Source organism: Panthera uncia (genome assembly GCF_023721935.1).
Source record: "Panthera uncia isolate 11264 chromosome A1 unlocalized genomic scaffold, Puncia_PCG_1.0 HiC_scaffold_16, whole genome shotgun sequence".
Classification (NCBI taxonomy): Eukaryota; Metazoa; Chordata; class Mammalia; order Carnivora; family Felidae; genus Panthera; species Panthera uncia.
Window position 1 is genome coordinate 7,295,535 of NW_026057576.1, and position 22,796 is coordinate 7,318,330.

Consider the following 22,796-nt stretch of genomic DNA (forward strand, 5'->3'; position numbering starts at 1 on the left):
CAGATTTGGGAAGCCAAGAGCTGGGGAGGTGGGGGCTGGAAGCCCGGTCTGTTTCGCCAGTCCAGGCAATGCTTCCCTGGCGGGTCGAGATGAAGCCTCAGTGATCGTATCCCATCTTCTTGCTGGCAGAAAGTCAGACCAGAAAAAGTCAAAATCTGGGAACATGTCTTCCTTGAGGCCTCCAACCCAACCCCCCCTTGTCCTTACTCCTGGCCCCCATTCTTCCTCTGAGAGCTAGGTCAGTTGGTGTACATTTGTGGAGGGGAGAGGAGGGGTCTCTCCTGAGGATTCTAGCAGAGTCTATGCTCCTCGTGGCTCGGCCCTCGTGCTCGGCCGCTGCAGGCGCCCGTAGGTCATTGGGTGACAGTGGGGTTTAACACCCCCGCAGCTGGCCCCAGAACCCCAGGGACAGAGCCGGGCACCGAGCCTTGCAGGGAAGACACAGGACTCAGGGGCTCCGGGACGCTTCTCAGAGGGCCTGGCGGCGGCTGGGGGGGCTGCGGTGCCGGCGGTGGGGGCTGCGGCTGCTGCTGCTGCTGCTGTAACTTCTTCTTGTTGATTTTCCTTTCCTTCGCTCTGCGGTTCTGAAACCAAATTTTAACCTGGACGTGGAAAATGGAGGGGAAAACGGGGGTGAAGAAGACGATGCAAGGGAAAAACGAATGGCCTTCAGCACCAGCATCTACCCCTCCAGTTAAAAAAGTGCCCTCTCGAAAGGACCCCCAAACCTTCTCCCAGACGTTCATTCGAGAGCCCCGTGACAGCCCCAGCCCTGGAGCCCTTCCCAAGCCCAGTACGGCCTCGGGAGAGAAGAGCCCCTCCCCCCACCCTCGTTCACCAGGTTTCGTTCTAAAGCAACCTTTATCTACAACTTTACTGGAAAAGTTCAGAGTCTCAGAGCCAAGGGAAAGAAACTTTGCAAAGCCCTTTCTACAACAAGCAGGCGGAGGCCAGCATGCATGTGCTTCAAAATGACAACCTTTGGCCTCTCAAAGCTACACTGAAATGGAATAGTCCTCACCTTCAAGCTGAGAATGAGATTTACTGTGGGGCTTCCCGGCTGTGGATGTGGCCTGTTTTGTTTGTTTATTTATTTTTCTAGACCATATACAGTGTTCATGAGTCAAGCCTCGTTCTAGTTTTTATGGGTAGGGATTGGGGTCTTGTATTCATTTTTTTCCCCAGGCGCTGGGCTGGGCACAAAGCTAATAGGTCTTTAATTGAAGTCTTCTTTCACCCAAATAGAAATCTGGTTATATTAAAGTACTGCTCCGTTCTTTGGGGTATTTTTTTTTTCTTTTTTGCACCTCTCGGGTGCCGGAAAATGGGGAAATTTTTCAACACCTGAAAAAGACAACTAGCGGTGGAAGGAACTTTTTCTAAACTCATTCAGGAGGAAATGCTCTCCATCCTCCTGATTTATTTATTCATTTGTTTATTTAAGTAAGCTCTACGCCCAACACGGGGCTTGAACTCACAACCCGGACATCAAAAGTCGTGTGCTCTACAGACTGAGCCAGCCAGGCGCCCCTCTAACCTGTGCTTTAATCTGCCCACAGAACTAGGTGGCTTCCGGGGGCCCGGCTTCCAACTCTGCCCCGGGGAACCCCACCAGCCCTGGAGGGAACAAGGCGGTTCGCACCTGCCTCTCGGAGAGCCCCAGCGTGGCGGCCAGCTCGGCTTTCCTCCGGATGGTGATGTAACGACTGTAGTGAAACTCCTTCTCCAGCTCCAGCCTCTGGTGGTCCGTATACACCACTCGGTATTTGTCTTTCGTCCTGGTTTTCACTGTGGAGGAAGGAGAAGTTAGGCCGGGGAACCGCAAGGCGGCCCATCAGTCATGGGTAATGACAAACCTCCCTAACCCAAGGGCTATTTCTCTTCCTTCTTTGCCCCGGGGGGCCAGGGTTTGGCTGATTCCTGCCGGGTCTGACAAGACCCCCCAGAGGGTCCTGAGGGGAGGGTGCGAGGCTATCTGAGACAACTAAACTCACCTTGGGGTTAAGTGGTTTTTAAAAACGAAGAAAAACTCCAACCTCCTACACACAAGATAGCAGAACCCAGCCCCCCATTTGGTAAACCAAACAGAGCACTGGAGCAGGCTGGGCCCAAAGGGAAAGGGGGCAGGACAGAGTCTCCAGAGTCCTGGGAATGTTCACATTTTCTGGCCTATTGAAGACGGAAGCCCACCCTAAAAGCAGCTGGGGCCGTGGGGATGCATTGGTGTCGCTGCGTGGGGTGGTGGTGTTACTTTCTGACTGTTGCTTTCTACTTCTATTAACAGTAGGAAGGGGGGTGGGGGTGGGTGCAGGATGTGACAGACCAGAATCACCTCCTAGGCACACGAGGCCCATCTGGTGGAATTCCGAGCTGGGGTCTGGCAGGAAGAAGACCCCTCCCGCTGGCGACATTCTATACCTGGCTGAACGTGGTTTCGCATTTGGCACTTTTTCTTTTTTGAGCCCCCCCCCCCATTTATTTCTGCTACAAACTCTGCCAGAGCTATCCTGACCAGTGATCTGTGCTCATTGGATTGAGTCAACATATTAAACCTCAGATTGATTGTTTTACTGAAGGGCCTTGACAAATAGTGCCGTCGCGGTTGGAGCAGGCCCGAGAACCTGGCGTCTCCCCCGGGTCTGTCCTGGGTCATCCCTTGGCAGGGGCTCCTCGTTGGCCCCAGGTCCTCGTCATCCTGCAGCCGAACAGGTTCAGTCGCCCGGTGCCCGATCCTACAGGAAGATCTAAAGGGTCTGGGAGTTTCTTGGAGGTGTTTAATGCCCCGCAGGCCGACTTTGTTCAGGTAAAACCCTTTGCAAACCACAACAAAAGCGCCCTGGGAAGATACAGGGCCGGATCAGAGGGAGCTCCCCCGAGTCGCTGAAAGGGGAACACAGTCCCAAACAATGCAGGACAAGGCGATCTTATCAAAGAAAAGCCCTTTCAATGCCTTAATAACAACCGCATTCTGTTTGAATTACCACTACTGAGCAAATGGCGGCCCCCGCTTTCATCCCCCTCCCCGCCAGGCGCATTAACATAAACACGGCCCGGCAGGCGCATTTGAATGGGCGCAGCGGCCCCGACCCTGCGTCTGCGAAGCCAGTGAAGGGAACTAACACGTCCCGGGAGCCTTGCAAGGGGCGGGCGCGTTCACACGCGCTACCGCCGCTAACCCACTCGAGGCTACCGGCGGGAGTCGCCCGTTTTACAGATGAGGAAACTGAGACTCGGGCTGGCTCACGCACACAGCGCAAGGCGCGGCTGCCACTGCACCCAGGTTGGAGCCGCAAAGGGGCACCCCCGGGGCTGGGCAGCGGGGCGCAAGAAAGTTCTCCGAGCCGAACATCCCGGGAGCAACAGTCGCCTTGGGGAGCGGCTCCTGCGCCAGGGCCGCCCTTTCCGTCTGCCGGACGGGCCGGGGACGCGGTGACCAGGACCCCTGCGCGCTCTGCGGCCCGCGTCCCCAAGGGCCTTGGAGGCGCCCCGCACCCCCTGGGAACCAAGGAGGGGGCTGGAGGAGGGGAGAGATGAGAGGGACTTGTGAGAATTCATTATTGACTGCGAAAGTCACCACCCTCTTTCCGGGCCCTAAAAGAGACAATGGCAGGGCTGGGAAGGTGTATATCAAAGCGGGCCGGGCCGAGGACCAACCCCCCTAGCCCGTTGACAGATGACGCTCCGCAGAGGAGCCGGGCTCTGGCCCGCGGGCCGCGGCCTCCCGACATTAACATCACAAGGGCGCCCGGCGCCGACTGCGGCCTTGCCACCTCGGCGCGGGACTTCACAGCGGCCTCTCATCTGCTGACCCCGCGGCCTGGGCTCCTGTGGCTTCCCTCCCTCTCCCTCTCCCCCCTCCCCGGCCCTGGCCCCGCGGCCACTGTCCCGGGACACACCAGAGGTCTCCCGTAGGACCCCCGGTCGCTGCCAGGTGCGCCCCAGGCAGGCTCCGTAAAAGACAGCCTTCTCTGAGACAGCGCTCGGTTCGGGCGACGGCGTCTCCCTTTGGGGAAGGCACCAAGGCGAAGTTCCGAGGCTGGCCCTGTGGCCTTCTCCCTGGGCGGCCGCATTTCCCACCCGGCATGTGCCCGGTGACTCAAGTACTGATGCCCGGAGACAGCCCCCAACGGCTGCTCTGATTTATACGGCTGTAATTGGCTATAAACCTCTGCAAAGTGGCCATAACCTGCGTGCAGGCCGGGCTGGGCCAGAAACAAGGGAAGAGAAGAAAAGCGGAAGTGCAGAAGGCTAGGAAAACTTCATGGAGCGAAAAGGGGATGCCAACAGGACTCTCCCACCACACCTATTCCCACTTCCTTCCCACTTTGACACATATCCCGATAGCAGAAGGGGCAGACGGGGAACTGATGGGCCCTCGCGGTCCGGCAAACCTAGGATGTCTGCAGGGATATCTCCTGAGCAAGCTTCTTGAACATGGTTGCGCGTGCACACACGTACACACACACACACACACACACAGCCCCAGCCCCGAGACCCTGGAAAGGAAAGGTGGGGAGAAATGATCCCTGTCTGGAGCAGAAGCTGAATCCCCACCAAGGATTCTTCCCCTTCTCCCTCTGCAGACACAAAAGGACACCCACGACTTCTTGCCCCTAGCCCTCCAGCTTCGGACGGCTCGAACTCCTTTGCAAATCAAAGGAGTTCAATGACGGGGCGCGCTCCCTTCCGCCTAATTCCTGGGGCCTGCCTTTCCTGCAACAGCAGCTTTGCCGGCTCTCCCTTTTCGCCCTAGCTCTTGAGATTCCTTGACCCCGGTCCCACGCGCGGCCTCGCCGCCCTCCTGGCTCCCCAGGGCACCCCTCTGCTTGAGCGGCTCAGCGGCGTGGAGAGCAAGGCTCTGAAGCCCGGCTCGGTGGAGTTCGAGGCTCCCTTTCCCCGGCGGCTCCAAGCTGCGCACCGAGTGCCAGAGGCACCAAGGGCGGGGGACGCGCGTTCCCACTCCTACGCAGCCGTGCTACGCCCACATTCCTGGGGGTGTCCTGGGAGTGCTGGGACGTTGGAAGGAGGAAGGCTCTCCTCTGCCCTAACCTAAACACGGGTTGGGAGACCCACTTATTCCCTCCCGCCCCCCACCCCCACCCCGCCAGCCCAGGCGCGGTAGAGAAGCCCGGCAGTCGGGGGCCCCCTGACTTTGTCTCCCTCTCCGGCCCTCCTGGCGCCCGGCTCCCAGACAGCTCGGGACGCCCGGGTCGGCGCGGGACGCGCGGCCGGCCCAGCAGCCCCCTCCGGCGGGGCGCCGCCGCCGCCTACCTTGGCTTCCGAGGGACTGCTGCGCGGGCTTCCGCATCCACTCGCACAGGTTCCGCCGCTGGCCGCCCGGGGACAGCTGCTCGGCGGCGGCGGTGGCGGCTGGCCCGGGAGGGCCGGGATTGAGTGTCTGCAGCAACCCCGAGGCGCAGGAAGGCGCGGCGGCCGGGTGGTGCGGGTGGTGGTGCGGGTGATGGTGCGGGTGGTAGTCGGCCGGGCCGCTGTAGCCCATGGCGGCGGCCGGGGAGCCCCCGTTGAGGCCGTGCGCCACCGCGTTGGCGGCGGCCGCGGCGCCCCCCGGCGCGTAGCCGTTCCAGTCCTCTCGGAGCGGGGCCCCGTACGCCGCGGGCCAGGACGGCCCCGGGGACTGCGCAGTGTCCAAGTTCGCGGCCGCGGCGGCCGCGGCCGCCACATGGTAGCCGCCGTAGTCCGGGTACTGCGGGGGGCTGACGAAGTTCTGCGGGGCCAGGTTGAGGCCGCCAGAGTGGCGCACGGAGCTGGGGTACATGCTCACGTCCTTGTCCAGGAGGTAGCTCACGTACATGGTGGCGAGGGCCCGACGGCAAACCTCACCATGCTGCCTGGGGGCCGACGCTGGAGGCTGCCGGGGGGCGCGAAGGGGAAGGGGCGAGGGGGGCGCCGAGAGCGGCGGCTGGCTGCGCCCCGGCCCGCGGTGCTCCGCTGGCTCCTCGCGGCGCTTCTGCCTCCGAGGCGGTCCCTCCCTCTGGCCTGCCTCCTCCCTCCTCCCTTTCTTCCTTCTTTCCTCCCACCTCCTCCCCACTGGGCTGCAGAGGCGGGGAAGACCCGCCACAGGCTGGAGTGCGGAGCCCCAGGCCGGCGGCCTTACGTGATTAACGAGTGTTTACAAGACTCTATTAGTAATGACACAGACACCAATGGCTGGAGACGTCGAGGCGCAGCGCGCACCCCGCGCACAACCCCCCGAAACACGATTTGCATTTTAAAAGATAAGGGGAGAGGGGAGCTCAAGAGAGGGCTGCGACCCGATCACCGCGAAATATTCAAACCTTTATTGTTAAGAGCTTCCTCCTCCTTCCAACCTGGTGCACTTTAACCTCCAATCACAGGTTCAAAGAATGAAATCAAGAGACTTGCAAAAGAGGGGGGGGAGAGCTATCTTGGTGGGAATCTGGGCTTGGAAACTAAGTAGTAGTGTTTCTGCATTTGCGGGGTGGGGGGGGGTGCATCTACAGGCTCCTTCTACACCAAAGAGGAAAGAAAAGGGAAGCCATTGCTTTGATGACTACGTTTCTGACCAACCCGGGAGGTGAGGAGCCGAGCCCTTAGAGATGGGGCCGGTTCCTGCCCTCTCTGCGCTCCTGGCCAGAACGGTTGCGCGCCCCAAAACAACTGTGGCTGCTAATCAGCTATTTTCCTCCCCAAGGAAACCTCTTGCCTCTCGCACAAGATAAATTATGCTGCTAGCTTCAGGCTGCGTCTCCGAGTTCATCTCACGTTTGGGATTTAAGTTAAATTAAAGCAATTCAGTTTTTAAAAAAGCATTTGCATCCAAAGACACAAAACAGTCAGACCAAGGAGCCTGTGGCAGAAGTCAGACGGTGGAGGGCAGTTATGGGGGGGGGGGTAAAAGAGGGTTGCTAGAGTGCTGGCAAAGTTCTGGTTTCTTGAACAGGGTGCTGGTGACACGGTAGGTTGTCTGCGAAAATTCAGCGAGCCTACCCATACATGTTTATTTTACTGAAGTGGTTAAAAATCCAGGTAAAGAGAGTCAAAATTGCTGCTAATATATACCTAGGTATTTGTATATTGTACATAATGCCTTTGTCTTAAAACCACTTTCTGCTTTCCAAGGTAGAACATTGTCCAAAGAAAATCGTTTTTCGTCTCTAGGAGATGGGCAGGGAACCCGGGCCGTTACTAATGATTGCTTCTGAAGAGCTCCTAGTGAAGAAAAGTTGAGAAAGGACCAACTTTGAAGCACTGTGTCGGGGGCCCCAGGGGCTCAGTGGCAGCTGCGGGGACCAGTGCTGTGAGGCCTGGCTTGGGAACTGCCGGGACAGGAGCGCAAGGCGACCAGATCTGTCTTGCGCACGCGCCCGGCCCCGGCTCCGTGTAGCCACTGCAGGGAGCAGCCCCGCGGTGGCCTTCCAAGCTTTCTCTCCGAGCCCAGACAGGGCCACCAGACTAGGATTTGAGGATCGCAGAGGCCCGGTCCGGGGACTGGGCAAGCTGCCTGGGCGGCTTCGGGCGCTCCGGGACCAGCGGGACACTAGCCGCCCATCTCCACAGCTGCACTTGTCGGTTCTCATTGTCAAGCGCTCTTTGGCGGTTGTCACTTCTTCACCTTCTCGTCTCTGGAGCTTTTTTCCAGTGCCCTTTACCTGCCTCGATCCTCACACCTCCCTAAGTGGGGAACTGAGCTGGTGTTGTCACCACCTCCGTTTTACAGACGACACCCACCAAAGCTGCATAGCGGAGGGAGGCCAGGCCCAAGTTGGATGTGAACAAGCCCAGGGCTGAGGGATCCCCGGCTTGCTGGTTCTTCTCCTCTGCGTTTCCTAAGGAGGTTGGTTACAATCAGCAGTCTGCGGGGCGGGGGTAGGTCAGATAGCTGAGCCCCCAAGAGGTGGAAGACGGGGGGGGGGGGGGGGGGGGGGGGGAGGTCACCCGGGGCCCCCACCGGGGGGGGGGGGGGGGGGGGGGGGGGGGGTGGCGGGCAAGTTCTCCAAGTGGACCTACCTACCGAGCCTGGTCCGGACAGCTGAGTTCATGGGACAGCTCAAGAAATAAAACAGGGAAAAAAGATCGCAAGCCCCATTGCAGAACCCAAGTCACTGAGTTGGGGGAGGGGGAGCGAAAGGGAGAGTCTGCAGTCCTGACGGGGTGGGAATGTGGGAGGTTAAGTGGTGGGCACTTCAGACTTTTGATCTAGCAAACATCTTCCTCCTCTTCCTGGAGACACAATTCCTCTTTCTGTCCCCCACAACCCCCTCCCAAGCCTCGAGCTCTGGAAGCCGAGGCCCAGGCTCAAGCCTGTGTCTTCGGAATGTGGGCATTCTTTGGAACAATCGCTTTATTGGGGACAGCCATTCCCTCCGCCCTGCAGTGGCCGCTTCCTGCGTTTTTATGGCCCGGCCGCCGGCCGCTGGCTAATTGTCCCGGTTTTCCAGCTGTGTCTCTGTGCTCTGCCCCGGAGAAAGGGCTCTGGCCTGCCCGCCCAAATGCTTTGGGAGCAGCCAGGGTCGCTCTGGCCCCAGGGGTCACGCCAGGCCCCAGAGCTGGCTGGACCCCAGGCAACCTGAGGCTCTCTTGGGGTGTGAGAGCTGGAGAAAGGAAATCGTGGTGAAAAACCAATTGGTTTTCTTAATGGAAAATGGGCCTGCAGGGCAGTAGCATGACCCTGCCCAAGGTCCTGGGGTCTGGGCTGTTTGATGAGGAGAAAGGAGCCAATGCTGATGTCCTTGGATAAGCTTCTCAGAGTGGAAGTGTCCCTTCACATCCGGCCGCACTCTCAACCAAGAGGCCCATCTGGGTCCCCAAAGGGCAGGGTGCCAAGAGCAGTCAGAAAGGGGTGGATGGTGGCTGATGAGAAGGAAGCTTGGGTGTCTTTTCATCTTGATGGCTTAGCCTTTCTGGTAGGTCTTCACCAGGTGCCTATCCTCTGGGGGCCTCCTCTGGATGGGACTCTACCAGCCTTTGGGTGCACATGTGTGGCCCTGGGAGGATGGGGGTGCCACCCGCAGGAGACCCTGGGGGAGAGCCTTCTCAGTCCTGGACCCAAGGTGCTTGGTGGCTTTCTTAGAACCTTTGGCCTGAGCTGAGAACCTCCTGGGATCGTTGGCCCCAACTTCTCTGGATCAAGGCTTTTTTTTCCAGCCAGTACCTCTGGTCTCCAACTGGCTGCCCTACCAGAGAAGCCTTCAGCAAACGGCTCTGGATGAGGCAAACTTGTGGAAAGCTTGGGGCTGGGGCTGGGGTGGGGCTGAAGCTGTGACCCCGTGGAGCCTGAGCCAAAGCAGGCTTTTAAGGGCAGGAGAGGGTGGGAAGAAAGAGACTCAGGTAAATAAAGCATCAGGAAGACCACAGGGCAGCCACAACGGTTATCAAAGGGACGTGGTCTCTTTGTTGCTAACGTTGTAAAGGCCATTCAACATTCCTTGGAGAGGGTCAGGGGCTTCCAGAATTCCGGCTGGTGGCAAGGGCAGGGGCAGGGGGTGTGTGTTGGGGGGCGCAGGGAGGCACAGGAAGGGGGCGGGCTGCTCCTCTGGGCAGATGAGACACTCCTTGAATCCAGAGATCATTGACAGGACTCTCTCCCTGCTCAAAGGTCCCCAGTGTTTGCTCTAGCTCGGGGCGGCGGTGGGGGGGGGGTGTCCTTTCCCCATATTTGTGGCTCTTGAAAAGCGGGGAGCCTGTGGCCCTTGTAAGCCTGATAGGGCAGACCATCTCTCTCCACCTTAGCATGCACGTCTGCTTTCTGAATCCCGTTGAGATTAAGGAAATTATTCAAACAGTGCAACTGCTCCTATCCTTCCTCTCTTCTGCACAGGAAACCCTCACCCTGCATTGATCTGGCTTGTCAGGGTAATTAAGGAAGAGCGAAAAAGAAGACAGTGTTGCAGGATAAAATCGTTCGGCTTGGCGAGCTATACTGCTGTGGAGGAATGAGTTCATCTCTTCTTCACTTGGCATTGAGGGAGCTCGTCAGCCACCACCCGCAATCAGACACGCAATCGGCAACTCCCTCGCACAAAGGAAGGGCTGAATAACGAGTGGTTTGACCGCAACAACCCCACCCTGCCCGGCCGCGGCCCACTCGGCTAACATCTCTGGGAAGGAAATCGATGGCAGTGTCCTTTCGGCCCCATCAGGCCACAATGGGTCCCAACGTGTTCATTCTGAACAGCAGGGAGGGGCCGCAGCTGTCCACAGCTGCCCAGGCTTCATTCCCAAGAGCAGATGTGTCCCTGCCCCCACTGGTGTCAAGAATGTCCCCCCCCCCCCGCCCCCGCAAGCAAACCGAGTGTCTGGTCTTCTGTACCTGAGGAAAAGCTCCCGAATTCGTGGGAGGTCACTAGTGGACTAGAGTTTTACTGCTCAGGGGACAGGGTGCAGGGGAGTGAGGAAATGCACTGCCTTATTCCTCCCGTGGAGTAACCCCCAAGGTTTCTTATCCAAGGCAAGGAATATACATTTTTTTTTTTTTGTCATGCTCTTCGATCCAAAAAATACTGTTAAAGGCAGGAGATTTAGGGAGATGAGCCCTGAGAGAGGTGCCGAAGTCTGGTTTTGCTCATTGGGTAAATGTCACGCAAATAAATGGCAGTTGCCCATTTTCGTTCTTTCTTCTGAAATTAGAGTCTGTGGTCACTGTGTGGGGATTGGATGAACCACTCTAGCGCCTTGTGGTGGGCAAGCACGGAGAATGATTTAAAGTCCCTCGAGGGAGAGGGCCTTGGGGGGGGGGGTCTCACCCCAGAGGAAAACCCGCGATGCTGAGAGAGAAATCAAGCTCTCAGGCCAGCAACAGCTAAACGTTATCACTTGGTTTTGACGTGGAAGGCCTTTGGTTACCATTTGTCCGCTCACCAACGTCTGTGCCTAGAGGGACTTTTGCTTATCATATGAAAATATGTTCCGAGGAAACCCTGCACAGTAGGCTTTATGAGGCCGAGGGAAGGAGCTCAGATAAGGTTCAGCTCTCCTTGAGTCACTGGGCCCTTTGGGAAGCTACTCTCTTTGGAGGGGAGACAAAGGACTTACTGTCCATGTAGCACTTCCAGTTTATAAAGGAGAAACCTGAAGCTCAGAGAGGTTGAGCGACTCTCCCAAGGTCACACAGCTAGCTGTTCCAGTCACTAAAACTAAATGAGCTCCTGTAAGTCCATTTTGGGCAACGTAGGACTCTGTACAGATGTTAATTATTACTAAGGCTTCTGGTGCCACCCTGGAAACCCAAAACCAACTAGCATGATTCCCGGAATCCAAACTCCCCATACCCTACGCCAAATAGGGCCAGAACAATCAGGTTCTGCTGTTCCACCGTTCGGACTACCTTCCACATCCTACTTACATCTCTCTTTCACAGGCACCTGCTAACTGCCGTTTATTAGTTTATCGAATGACACATTTTCCATAAATTCCTTCCCAGATTTTTCGCCAATTACCACCTGCTCTTGTCCTCCGGTAAATACTTTCTGAAAAGAGCTCTTTATTTTTGAATTGGAACTGATATCCTAAGCCTGATCCCTGAAATTTAAAGTGAGTAAAGAAATGTATGCAAATTAATTGTGCTGTCTGCCCCCCCTTCTTCCCATGACAGTTGTCTGTGGACATCTTTTGGACACACAGACCAACAAGCCTACTTCTTTGGGTAAATACAAGGAAGGCCCCATTCCGTTTCCCGGTGACATACGTGAATACCAGGCTCGGATTGGGCTCGTGAATTCCTAGCAGGAAAGCTCTCAGGTCTTTTTTGCCAAGAGTGATGGCCGGGCGGTCTGGCTTGGACGTTTTAAGGGAGAGGTGAGAATTGGCGAAGCAGTTCCCCAACCTGGGAAGGTAGCATGGAGGGGTTGGGGGGGTTAGGAAGAGTGAAATCAGCTCTTCGCCTTCCAGCCGTTTTTAGTATTGCCATTGTGGGGTGTGTGTGTGTATGTGTGCGTGCGCGCGCGCGCGCGTTAACAAATTAGTAAGTAAAGTATGAAATTAACCACCCTAGACTCTGCACCAGCCACTTCTGGGCTCCCGGACGCTCGCGGGGGCGCGTTGGGCCACCCCGCTGTCCCGGCTGGTGCACACGCCCAGGACCCAGACCGTGGCCCCCGGCCTCAGAAGTCAGGGTTTGTCTCCCGCATCCTGCGCACCGGAGCGCGGAAATGAGAAACATCTCCGCCAGGCCAAAGCCAGGGCGCGATGCTGTGTGAGCCAAGAGGTGGCCACAGAAACCTCTGCTGCCAGACCATGGCAGCCACGGCTGACCAGCCCGGGCAAGGGCGGCCTCTGCCTCTTTGCTCCTACCGGAGAAAAAAGCAAGAGCTACCTGTGGCTTTGTCCAGGGCCCTTCCCACCCGGGCGTGCGCGTCCCGCGTCCCGCGTCCTGCCCTCAAGACTGCAAGCGCTCAGCAGCGTTGGTAAGAGGCATCCTCCGCCAGCCCTTCTTCCCCCGTCCCCCTCCCCCTCCCAGCTCCTTTGAAGGGGTGGATCCAGAGTCTTCCCCAGCCCGTATCCCCTCCTGCAGAAATAAACAATTTCTGGCAAGCTTTGAAATGTAACTGTGTGATTGAGGACACCCAGGTCGTGCCCCAGAGGATCTCACTGGACACTCGGTCTAAAAATACGGCTGCAAGTCCTCCCCCGCGGGAAGCCTGAGTATCTTAGCTTGAGCACATTTACACGGACAGTCCAGACTCTGCAGCTGGGGCCCCTCTATTTAAGAGACTGACTCATCCTAGGGTTGGACAGGGGGCTTGAATACACTGGATTAGTCAGAGTCTCAGGCCCGGCCTGTGGCGCTTGTATCCTGGGGCAGAAAGCCCTCTGTCAGGCCAAAGATTTCTTGTGTGTGTCAGTAAAGCCCCCAAGTTACCTTGGCTAAAGTGAGGCAGGCGTCTAGCCCCAGGCCCCAGGGGCCCACTGTTGCCGCCGTAGGGTCCTAGAGCGCAGGAACTGAGTCATCAAGCTGCCTTTGTTGTGTGCACCTGATGCTCCTGCTTCCAGAAAGGCGTCTGGCCCAGGCCCAGGCCAAGGAGGCCTTAGTCTACAGGGATGCTGGTAGCCGCAGCTCACTTCCCTGGCACCCCAACCTAGCCCGGCCACCAGCTTCTGGCCTCTGTTCGCCCTTATACCACTAGCGGAAAACACCTGCAAGGTGGCAAAGGGATTGAGGCTCCTTGACTGAAGTACCTGGGGCGGCCAGGGTGGCTTCTGTCTGTGGGACTGCAGCCTGACCACGCTGGCTTTTTACGAAAAGGTTTTCTTGCTGCTGCTGCTTACCTGGAAGGGGCGGGGGGGGGGGGGGGGCTGGTCACTAATGGAGGTTCCAGTCTTCAAAGGGCCAAACTCTGCCTTCCTTTCTCACCCTATCCGCATGGAAGAGGAGGGGTACGGCTTGTTTCTCTCCTCTGCCAACGGAAACTTAGGTTCGCTGGGGTCGGGTAGACCTTCCAGTGTGTGGGGCTGAGAGAGAGGGAATACGATGAGCCCGTCCTGCACGAGTGGAATTTTGGCCCTCAGTGCAGACAGCTGTCCGGTCTGCAGGGGGGGCTCAGGAGCCCCAGGGTTCAGAAGCTCCCCGGAACAGCTTACTCCGGCCAGAAAGATTTCCCTGGGCACCGATTTTTCTCCATCACCTGCTTTGTCAGCCCTCTGGGGGGGGGGGGGAGGGTTTCTCACGTTCACCTCGGGCTAGAATGTGCAGCACTGCTCAGTCAGTGCTATTAAATTATTATTTATTTTATTATTAACTTTGTAATGACCGACGGGTCTCCCGTGGCAGCCTGAGGGTCTGACCAGTCAGCTCTCAAGGGCCGACCTCTGGGAGAGTCGGGGAGGCCGCCTGCCCCTGACTTTTGGGCCCATCCGGCCTGGAGACGCCCCCCACTCCCAACCCTCTCTCAAGGGCGACCGTGCCAGCTACTCCGCCTGCCCCCACCGGGCGCCTTCCCAACGTCGGCCCATCACGGGGCTCCCTCCTGCCCACCTTCCCCCACACGCGGCCTCCCCGGCACCAAGGCCCCGCACCAGTGTTTCGCCTTCCTGGCTCCAGTTTCCAGCAGGCGCCCCAGAGTGAGAAAACGCCTTCCGCTCGCCTGTAAATGTCGGGTGCGGCAAATGAGGGGGGAGAAGAAGAAAACAAACAGACACACCGTTGCGGAAGAAAAGATTCCTTTTTCCGCCCGTTTTTGCCTTGCGGCTCGGGCTTAGCAGGAGAGGATGGGGAGCCAAAGGCCGGTGGCGTCAAACGGGCTGCAAAGGGAGTGTAGAATCGAAGCAGTGAGCTGGCTCAATCGGGGCGAAGCGCGACCCCCTACAGATATGTTGGCAAAGCGTGCGCGGGTGGGCGGCTGGGTGGGTGGACAAAGGGGCTCATTACTCGCCCGATGGCTCCGCCGCTCCCCTCCCTCCGTGCGCGGGTGGACGCCGCTCCGGGCCCGCGCCAGCCGCCCGCCGCGGCCGGTCCCGACGCGCGCCCGGGGTCCCGGGCTCGCGCGCCCGCTACGGTCCGGCGAGGCCGGCGGCGCCGAGGAGGTCGGCGAGGCGCAGGCGGCCGATCTTCTTCACCTCGCCCAGGGCGGTGCGCAGCTCCTCGGCGGGCGGGCGCTGCAGCCGGCGCGCCAGCTCCCCGGGCACCGCCGCCCGGTCGCTGAGACGCGCGGCGAGCACGAAGGGGAAGCCGAAGCGCGCGCGGTACTGAGCGTTGAGCTCCGCCAGCCGGAGCCGCTCGGCCGCGTCCAGGCTCATCAGGCCCGCGCCCCTCTGCTCCCGCCGCGACTCCGCAGTGAGCGTGCCCTGCTGCAGCTCGCGGCCCGCCAGGTCCGGGTGGCAGCGCAGGATGCCCTCTTGGCCTGCGGGGAAGCACAGACACGCAGCGGGGACGCGTCAGCGCGCGGCGGAGACGGCGGAGAGGGCGCACGGGGCTGCGGGCCGGCCTCCCGCCCCGCCCGATGGGGGGCTTGGGGGAGGGCGGGGAGGGGGGAGACGCAGGGTCTTCTGGAGGTGACGAAGGGCAACGAGGGGTGTCCCGGATTGCGGGGGCGCCCACCGCCGCAGCCCCTCGAACGCGTCCCGAACCTTGCGCCCCTCGGTGCCAGCTCCTTCGGCCTGGGCCCGGACCCAGGGGCGGGGCGGGAAGTGACAGGCTTGTCCTTTGAGACCTTGGGGCAAGAAGAGCGGAGGGGAGAGGCCTCCGAGGCTCGGAATTTACGACTTGCTCGGGAGGGAGCAGGGACGCGATAAGGAGCCCGAGCGTTTCGTATCTTTTCAAAGTCCTTTGCTCTCGAGGGGGCTTTGATGTCGGAGAGGGCCGGACGCGGGGGCCTGAAGACTTCCTGCAAAAGCCACCGAATGGGTTTCGTTCCGTTCCAGAGGAGAAGGGCGGGGAGGGCCCAACGGGGATAACATCCATGGGGCTCGGCAAATAAACGTCCAGGATTTTGTGATCCTAAGTGTGAGGTTGGGGCGTCTGGAATGAAGCATCCAGAGAAACTTAGAGATGATTAACTGCAAAGAAACTCATTTCCAGCCGGATTTCCACAGCCTTTTGAATTAAAGTGGCTCTCCTCCTTTTAGGAAAATAACGCCCCCTTCCCACCCACCCTCCTCCCCTCCACCCACCGCCCCCCCCCCCAGCCCACCCGCCGTCTGAGGCTCATTCCCTTTCTCCAAATATAGATCCTAAAGACAGCGCAGAGAACAACTTGGAGTTTTCTTGCAAGATAGCTTCTCATAATCTCCGAGGCTTAAAAGTGGAACCCCCTGGTGTAATGCCTGAGCTTTTACATCCTAATCCGGGGAGTTTCCGTGAGCCCTGACCAACCCTTTTTGCTTAGCTCTCTCAAACCAGAATTCAAATGCTCAAGGCTGGGCAAGATTTCCGATATGGTAAGCAGCCAGCCATAATCTGTACGAGGAGGGTAATGACACCTAACTTGCCGAGTCGTTATGAGGATTGGAGACAATTCATTTCCCCCCCCCAACGCAGCACCTAATACTAGCAAACATCCAAGAAACAGCCGTTCTTATTAGTCGTAGTAAACATTCTAACTGGACTGTGGGGCCGAAGCATCTGACTCTGGCGCTGAGATGAGTCAGGAGCTCTGTTGGAGAGGGAGATCATTTAAAACTCGTTTTAAATACGGCGTAAAACCTCCCCTTACTCAAACCTTACGGTTTTTGCCCAATTAAAGGATGGTTGGGATTGCACCTTCCAACTCACAGACCAGGGTCCAGGTCGGGAGAACCGGACCATCTGCTTTTAAGGGAGGATTCCGTGGAGGCTCAGAACGGATTAGGGGACCTGCCCAAGGTCGCTTGGCTAGTAGCTCAAATACCAGGCGACTTGGGGGGCATTGGCCGTCCCTCCAAGGTTAAAGGGCGTTTTAAACGAAAGTCGTGTCACCTGTAATTCCATCTCTACGACACCACTATTTTAGGCCCCTTCTCATGGGTCCTGTCCCGGGGCACTGCAAATGCTAGGTGCTTCTTTTCCCGGGTCCGGGTGGGGCGAAAATGAAGGTGTTAAATTCCCTACCTGCACTGATCCCCGCCCCAGGCCCTGGAGGCTGTGCCCGGCGACCATCCACCACTCCGAATCCGAATTCCCTCCGCACCCACCCAGCCCTGGCCCCCAGCAAACGGCAGACTGGGGAGGGGAAATAGAGTCCTGAGCGTCTCTACAGGTCCTGACCCAGAGAGCTCTCCCTGGCGCCCCCTCCTTGCATATTCAGGCTTTCAAAGCAGCCTTTAGGCGAGGGGGACCGTGACCCAGTCTTCTGACCGACCCCCGTCTTGACTTCCTTTCCCCCCTATTTCTTATTCTCTAGAGGCCCAGCTCAAGCTTGGGGGAAAGTAGTTATTGGCGGGGAGCGTCGGCGTGGGGCTAGCGTCCGTCCCCATACAGCCCCGAGCGGACTCCCCTAGGGGACCGCGGAGGAGCGGGGCCGGTCCCACGCGCGCCACACCTGCCCCTTTCCTCCTCGTTCTTGCACCTCGCTTCTCACTCCCCTGGGTTGTCTCCCCTCTTGAAAACACCGTCTGGGGTTAATGTTTGCCTAGGACTGAACCTGTGTTTTACACTGTTTGTGGGGAAGGTAGGGGGAAGAGAAGAGAAGGGAGGCCCAGAGAAGGGCAGGGCAAAGAGAAGAAGAAAACACACGCGCGCGCACACGCACGCACACACGCACGCACGCACGCACGCACACCTGCGACCCATATACACAGCTGCAGATTAGAGACAAAAAAAAAAAAAAAAGGTGCAAGGGGGCCAGTAGACGATGGTAGCTCAGGAAAAAAACAGAACGTGATCCGGGCCAGCCCAGGACTCCACCTTTTCTCCCCGCCACTGACCCCTGGAGTACTATCTGGGATGACGCTGACCCAGCCGCACCGGCCTGCGCACTGGCCAGGTCAGTCGATTGTCCTGGGTTGGCCGGACCATTTCAATGCTGCCTGTTTTCTTCAGTCTTTCCTGAAACCCTACGGCCTGTGCCTTTGGCATGGCACACGCAGGGATGTAGGGGTAGACGTGTCTTATTTGCTGTGACCACAAGTCATCAATCTTTGCGTCTAGGAGAGTTCCTGGCACAAAGCGGACACTCTTCGTTTCAATAGGAGAGCAGAGCAGGCAATTGGCTTGGAATCCCATTAGAGGCCACCAGGGTCCCTACATCGGGACCAACTAGTGTGTTCTCCCTGCCGGTACAATAGATCATCTATTCCTTCTGGTGTGTGTGTGTGTGTGTGTGTGTGTGTGTTGATGTTTATTTTTGAGAGAAAGAAGGCACATGCACAAGGGAGGGGCAGAGAGAGAGGAAGAGGATCAGAACCACACTCTGTGCTGACAGCAGAGAGCCCGATGTGGGGCTGGAACTCAAGAAGATAATGACCTGAGCCAGAGTTGGAGGCTTCAAGTAGGTCGCTTAACCAGCTGAGCCACCCAGGCGCCCCCCCCATCTGTTGTGTTCTTGAAGCTGGTCCTCTTTTCATATCAAGACTATAATTTCAAACATCCATTTCTTCCCCCCTCACTCCCGGCACTGCCTTATCCTCAGCAACCACGAACACGCCTTAGAGTCACTTGTCCCACCAACAAAATTAAGCTCTCCCTTGATTCCCTATTGCCCTCTAGCTTCTCCCTATATCTCTGCTCCTCCTTAGCAAACACCTCAAAGGGTTTCTTACCTCCTATCCCAGGTTCACTCTATCAAGCTTTCAGTCCCACCCGCCATCCAGTCTGCGCTCATCAAGGTCACAGATGATGGCCATCTTGCCCAAACCCAGCGGCCTGTTCTCCTGTCTTCTTCCTCAGCCTCTTGAGAGAATGTCATATGGTTGTTCCTCTGTCCTTCTTAAAAGATTATCATCACTCGCCTACTTTCGTCATTGGTTCCTGTTCTGCCAGATCACTAACACTGAAGTACCCCAGGACTCAGTACTTACTTCTCTTCCCCTCTGTAGTTGCACAAATGGCCAGGTGTCCTCACTGGGTCTCATGGCTTTAAATGCCATCAGTTTGTTTTTCTTTTTATGACACCTGGATCCAAAAAGTCTCAGGTTCCTTTTCTAAGATGGCCTTCTCCTGGAGCTTAGACCGCTTTCTTCTCATCTTTTGGTTTGTAGGACTCCAGTGTCACTTCCTAAGAAAGACTTATTTTATTACATATTTTCTCCTAATACTTTTTTAGAATGTGAAATTATCTCATTTACTTCTGTTAATCCAGTCTCTCTCTACTAGAATGTAAACTCGTTGAAGGTAGGCACTTGTCTTGTCCACAACGCCTGGGACAATTCCTGGGGCACAGTGGGCGCTTGACCGACACATCACTTTTGGGAAGGAGTGCCATATATATCTTTTGATTGAACACATTTGAACAGCCTCTTCTAAATACCTGAGAGCCTGCATTTCAGGGAATTATTAGTATCTTTTTTATTCATTCAACAACTATGTTCTGAAAGAAGTATTAAATAATAAATTATGGCATTATTGCAATTCTGAAATGTCACAAGGAGATGCACTTTTTATCTTTGATTTTAACACAAATTAGTACTGAATTGGGGTGTGTGTGTGTGTGTGTGTGTGTGTGTATGTGTGTTTCAACTGTCTTCCCTTTATTTTCTCCACGCCCCTTGGCCGGAAATCAGGAACTGATTGGCTTGAAAGGGTGCTTGGCCAATTAGTGCTAGAACTGAATATTAATCCTGGACTGCCACCTACTGACCAATAATCCTCATAGTGTAACCGGAGTGGATTGTCAACCTTGGTTTACTCTACAAACAAGATTTTGTTTTCTGCTAATTGTAGAGGATTTTCTTAGATCGTGTATAAAACAAATCCTTGACCAGGTAGATCACCCTATCCCGAACTTTCTTTTAAGGCCTCTTTTCGTTATGGGATTAAAAGACTCTATTACATTCCCAACTCTGCAGATTAAAGCTAGACTATGCAGTAAATCCCGTTTCATTTGCTTATTGAAATAACCCAACATAGGATCTGGGACATCAAGCATTAATATGAATTGAATAAATTAGTGAATGAATAAAAGAACTCCCTAGAAACTCTTTTTAGACTGTTCTGATTCTCTAAAAAATGCTTCAAAAGCTGCTGGGTTGACCATCAAGGTTTGAATCCCGGTTCTGCCACTTTCTAGCTGTGTGTTCTTGATCAAGTTCTTTATCCTTTCTGTTCCTCTGTTTTCTCATCTGTAAGATGGATATGATAATGATAATGCTTGTTTTATAAGATTATCATAAGGATTAAATGAGTTAACAAATGGAAAGTGTTTACAAAAGTGCCTGAAATACACCAAAAGTAAGGGTTAAATGCATTTTCGCTATTATTATTTTCATCGCTCACGTTGCCTCTCCAACATCATGGAGGTGATTAGATACAAAGTAGCCACCCTTATAGCTTTGAAGCCCTGCTCCCAGCTGCCGAAGAGAATGTGGACACTGGCAGAGGACTGAGAAGCAGGATCCACATAAGGAGGTCCCTGCAAAGAACAGTGTCTGATGCAGAAGGGAGCAAACACCCCAGTGACCCCAGCTCCCTCTGGTCATTTTGTCCCATGGACCTGTCACTAAAGTCGCTCCAGGTGAAATGTGTGGGGAGAGGGTACCAGGATCCATCACCTTTCAAAATCATCTTACGATCTCATCTTCTGAACCGTTTCATGCATTCGATATTAAGTCCCTATTCACTGAGCGATGTAGGATTCTGACACCGACCAGAATACGGAGCTCCCACTGAGTTAGGAGAGGGATCAAATACAAGCCTCAGGAGGGAGGGGGTGAATGCCAATCCCCATACCCCGCTTTGCTCAGGACTGTGATTGGATTTGACCTTAACCAGACCTTAACTAACCTTAACGAGAACCTCTGCTCAAACTGATTGGAGTGACTGCTGATCAGAGAGAAGACGGAAATAGGGAAATTTTAATTTTATTATCTAAGTTCTTGGCACCGTAAGCCCTAAATAAATGTTGAATAACTGGATAAACCAGTGAATACAGGGTTTGAATTATCCACGCAATCCTTTCCCTCCCCAGCCCTACCACCCCTTAGGTATTGAGACAGATCATGGAATTTTTCTCCTTTATTTTTTTTTAACATGATAGAAAAAATGCCATTCATAAGGCATTCACACCCTTTAAAAATTATTTCCCCTCTGGCCTAGAAGCCTTCCATTTGACCTGCCTTTTCCTGTCAGACATTTAGAACATGGGCTCTGGTAGCCTCTTACTCTTTCCAGCTTGTTCTGCAGGCTGTATGCTGACAAGGGGAGCCTCTCGGCTCATCAAGCTGGGACTGACCATCCTGTGAGTCATCGGTCACAAGGCTTTGGTGTCCTTCAGCCCCACGAATGCCCGAGCCCAGTGGCAGAGCTGAGAGAGGCCCCGAGAAGGGGGTGACTGTCAACATTTCTGTCCGTTTGATTTTATAACACGATCCTCTCCTCTTGCTAGATGTGCCCCAAATCAATTAAAACGAGTTCCTTATTTGGGGGACGTTCGGAAACCACCCCGGATGTCAGACTCTGGACGGATGGGCAAGACTGTCCGTTGGCCTCATTATGGAGGAGAAGACCGTGGCGGTCCTCCTCTCCCCCACCCCCACCCCCACCCACCAGGCCTCTGTGGGAGCCCCTCTGTGAAGGCAGCCCTTGCCCCTCGCCTCCCTTCAGGCTTTTCTGAAGATACCCGAACAGCCCCGGAAGCAGCCCTGACTCTAACCCTCGGTCTCTGAATCCCTGTGAGGCCCTGTGTCACTCTGAGTCACTTGGGGTAAGCCTAAACCTCCACCCTCCTCACCCCACACCCGCAAGGGTCGCCTTGTCTCTCTCTAGCCAGAGGAAATCAACAATTTCTCTCCCTTTCGCCAGAGGAATTCCTTCAGATTTTTGTCTTTTCCTCTTCACTCCCTTAGGGAGTTGCTGATCTGAGTGAGTCTACTTTCCTCGGTGGTCCAGTCCAAACTGGCCCTTTCTGGTAAAAATGTCAGCCATTTGCTCTTTCCCCTGGGCTCCTGAGATATTCTGATACCGTGCTGTCTCCTCTCTTGCATACAGGACATTCCCAGAGCCAACACACTTGGCTAAGAGAGGGTGGGCCCTCAGCCTGACCTTTGGCCTCTGTGGGGCTGCGAGGCCCGAGGAGAACGGTGCCTGTTCCTCTCGCGTCGTGACCTCGTGGCTTTAATATTTAACAACCCCTTTACCCGAGCCGACCTACCTCGGCAATTCTACCTCCGGCCCGACACCTCGCAAGCGTCTGACCCTCATTGACCGAGTCTAAGGAGATCGAGCCTTACGATAAAAATACCAATCAATGATAAGCAACTAGGCTAAAATATCTCAAACCATTCGGGTAAATACGCTTGAAAGCCCTTCGCACAGACTCTTGGCGTCTAATGCCGCAGCCTCACCTGACTGTGGAAGGGCGTCAATAAAGGCAAAAAAGTGCTTCTCTAAATCTTCCGAGTTGGAGAACGGGCGCTGGGACCACACAGCAGCCGCAATCAGAGGGCATCTCTCAACGACATTCCCGAACACGTCCACAAATTCTCCAAAGTCCATGGAGTTGACCTTCTCCATGTCCATTGCTTGCGTTCAGCTGGACGAAGCAGAACGTCAGCTCCCCCCTCGGCGACTGAGCGACGCTCGGCCCGCTCACCCGCTTATATTTGCCGAACACACAAGCTTTTTTCGTGGTTGTGTGTGTGTGTGTTTTTTATGCAACACCCGCTTGGCATGGTTTGAATGCTTCTGGGAGCAGTGGGTCCAGAGTACTCGGGTGATGGACAAACACAGGCTTCAGGCTCCAGTCCAGGGAGCGGAGGGCTCTACGGGAGGAATGTTTCCAGCTACTCTGCTCCCACAAAGCCAGGAGGGACCCGATTTCACTGTGGGCCTTCAAGCCAGAGAGACTCTCGGTGTCATGAACATTTTAACGCCAACGTCGTCCCGGGAAGCTCCGTCTGGTAACTCAGAGACTGGTCGCAAGTCAACCCGCTTGGAATTTGATTTCCCCTCTGTTGCCGCTGTGGGGCCTGGTAGTGTGCTTTACGCGCTTTCCCTGTATTTCGGATACCTAAGACATCAGGTGCTTTATAAATGCTCTTGAAACGGGATGTGGTCTCAAAGCAATAACTCTGCCCCATTCTCAACTGTCCCTCAAACACCATTATGTGCTGTCTTCTTCCTGAGAATATATGCTTATCTGAAATCACTTTGCTTCTTATATTTACTTATTTGCATATCACCTCTCAGCTCTGACCAATGCCATGAGCCTGAAGACAGCGTGTCGTGTGTGCTTCTGTGTCCCGGGTGCCTA

At 55.8% G+C, this 22,796-nt stretch overlaps 2 protein-coding genes across 2 annotated transcripts; both read right to left on the reverse strand.

Moving 5' to 3' along the window:
* Positions 1-298: 298 nt before the first annotated feature.
* CDX2 (caudal type homeobox 2) lies at positions 299-5,860 on the reverse strand. Its single transcript, XM_049647379.1, has 3 exons — positions 5,272-5,860; positions 1,643-1,788; positions 299-602 (listed from the first exon to the last, which is right to left on the reverse strand). Exons 1-3 carry the CDS (start codon positions 5,810-5,812, stop codon positions 354-356), a joined length of 936 nt encoding a protein of 311 aa, XP_049503336.1. The 5' UTR covers positions 5,813-5,860; the 3' UTR covers positions 299-353.
* Positions 5,861-14,125: 8,265 nt separating this feature from the next.
* URAD (ureidoimidazoline (2-oxo-4-hydroxy-4-carboxy-5-) decarboxylase) lies at positions 14,126-22,118 on the reverse strand. The gene is made up of 2 exons (XM_049647382.1): positions 21,889-22,118; positions 14,126-14,816 (listed from the first exon to the last, which is right to left on the reverse strand). Exons 1-2 carry the CDS (start codon positions 22,061-22,063, stop codon positions 14,467-14,469), a joined length of 525 nt encoding a protein of 174 aa, XP_049503339.1. The 5' UTR covers positions 22,064-22,118; the 3' UTR covers positions 14,126-14,466.
* Positions 22,119-22,796: the final 678 nt, after the last annotated feature.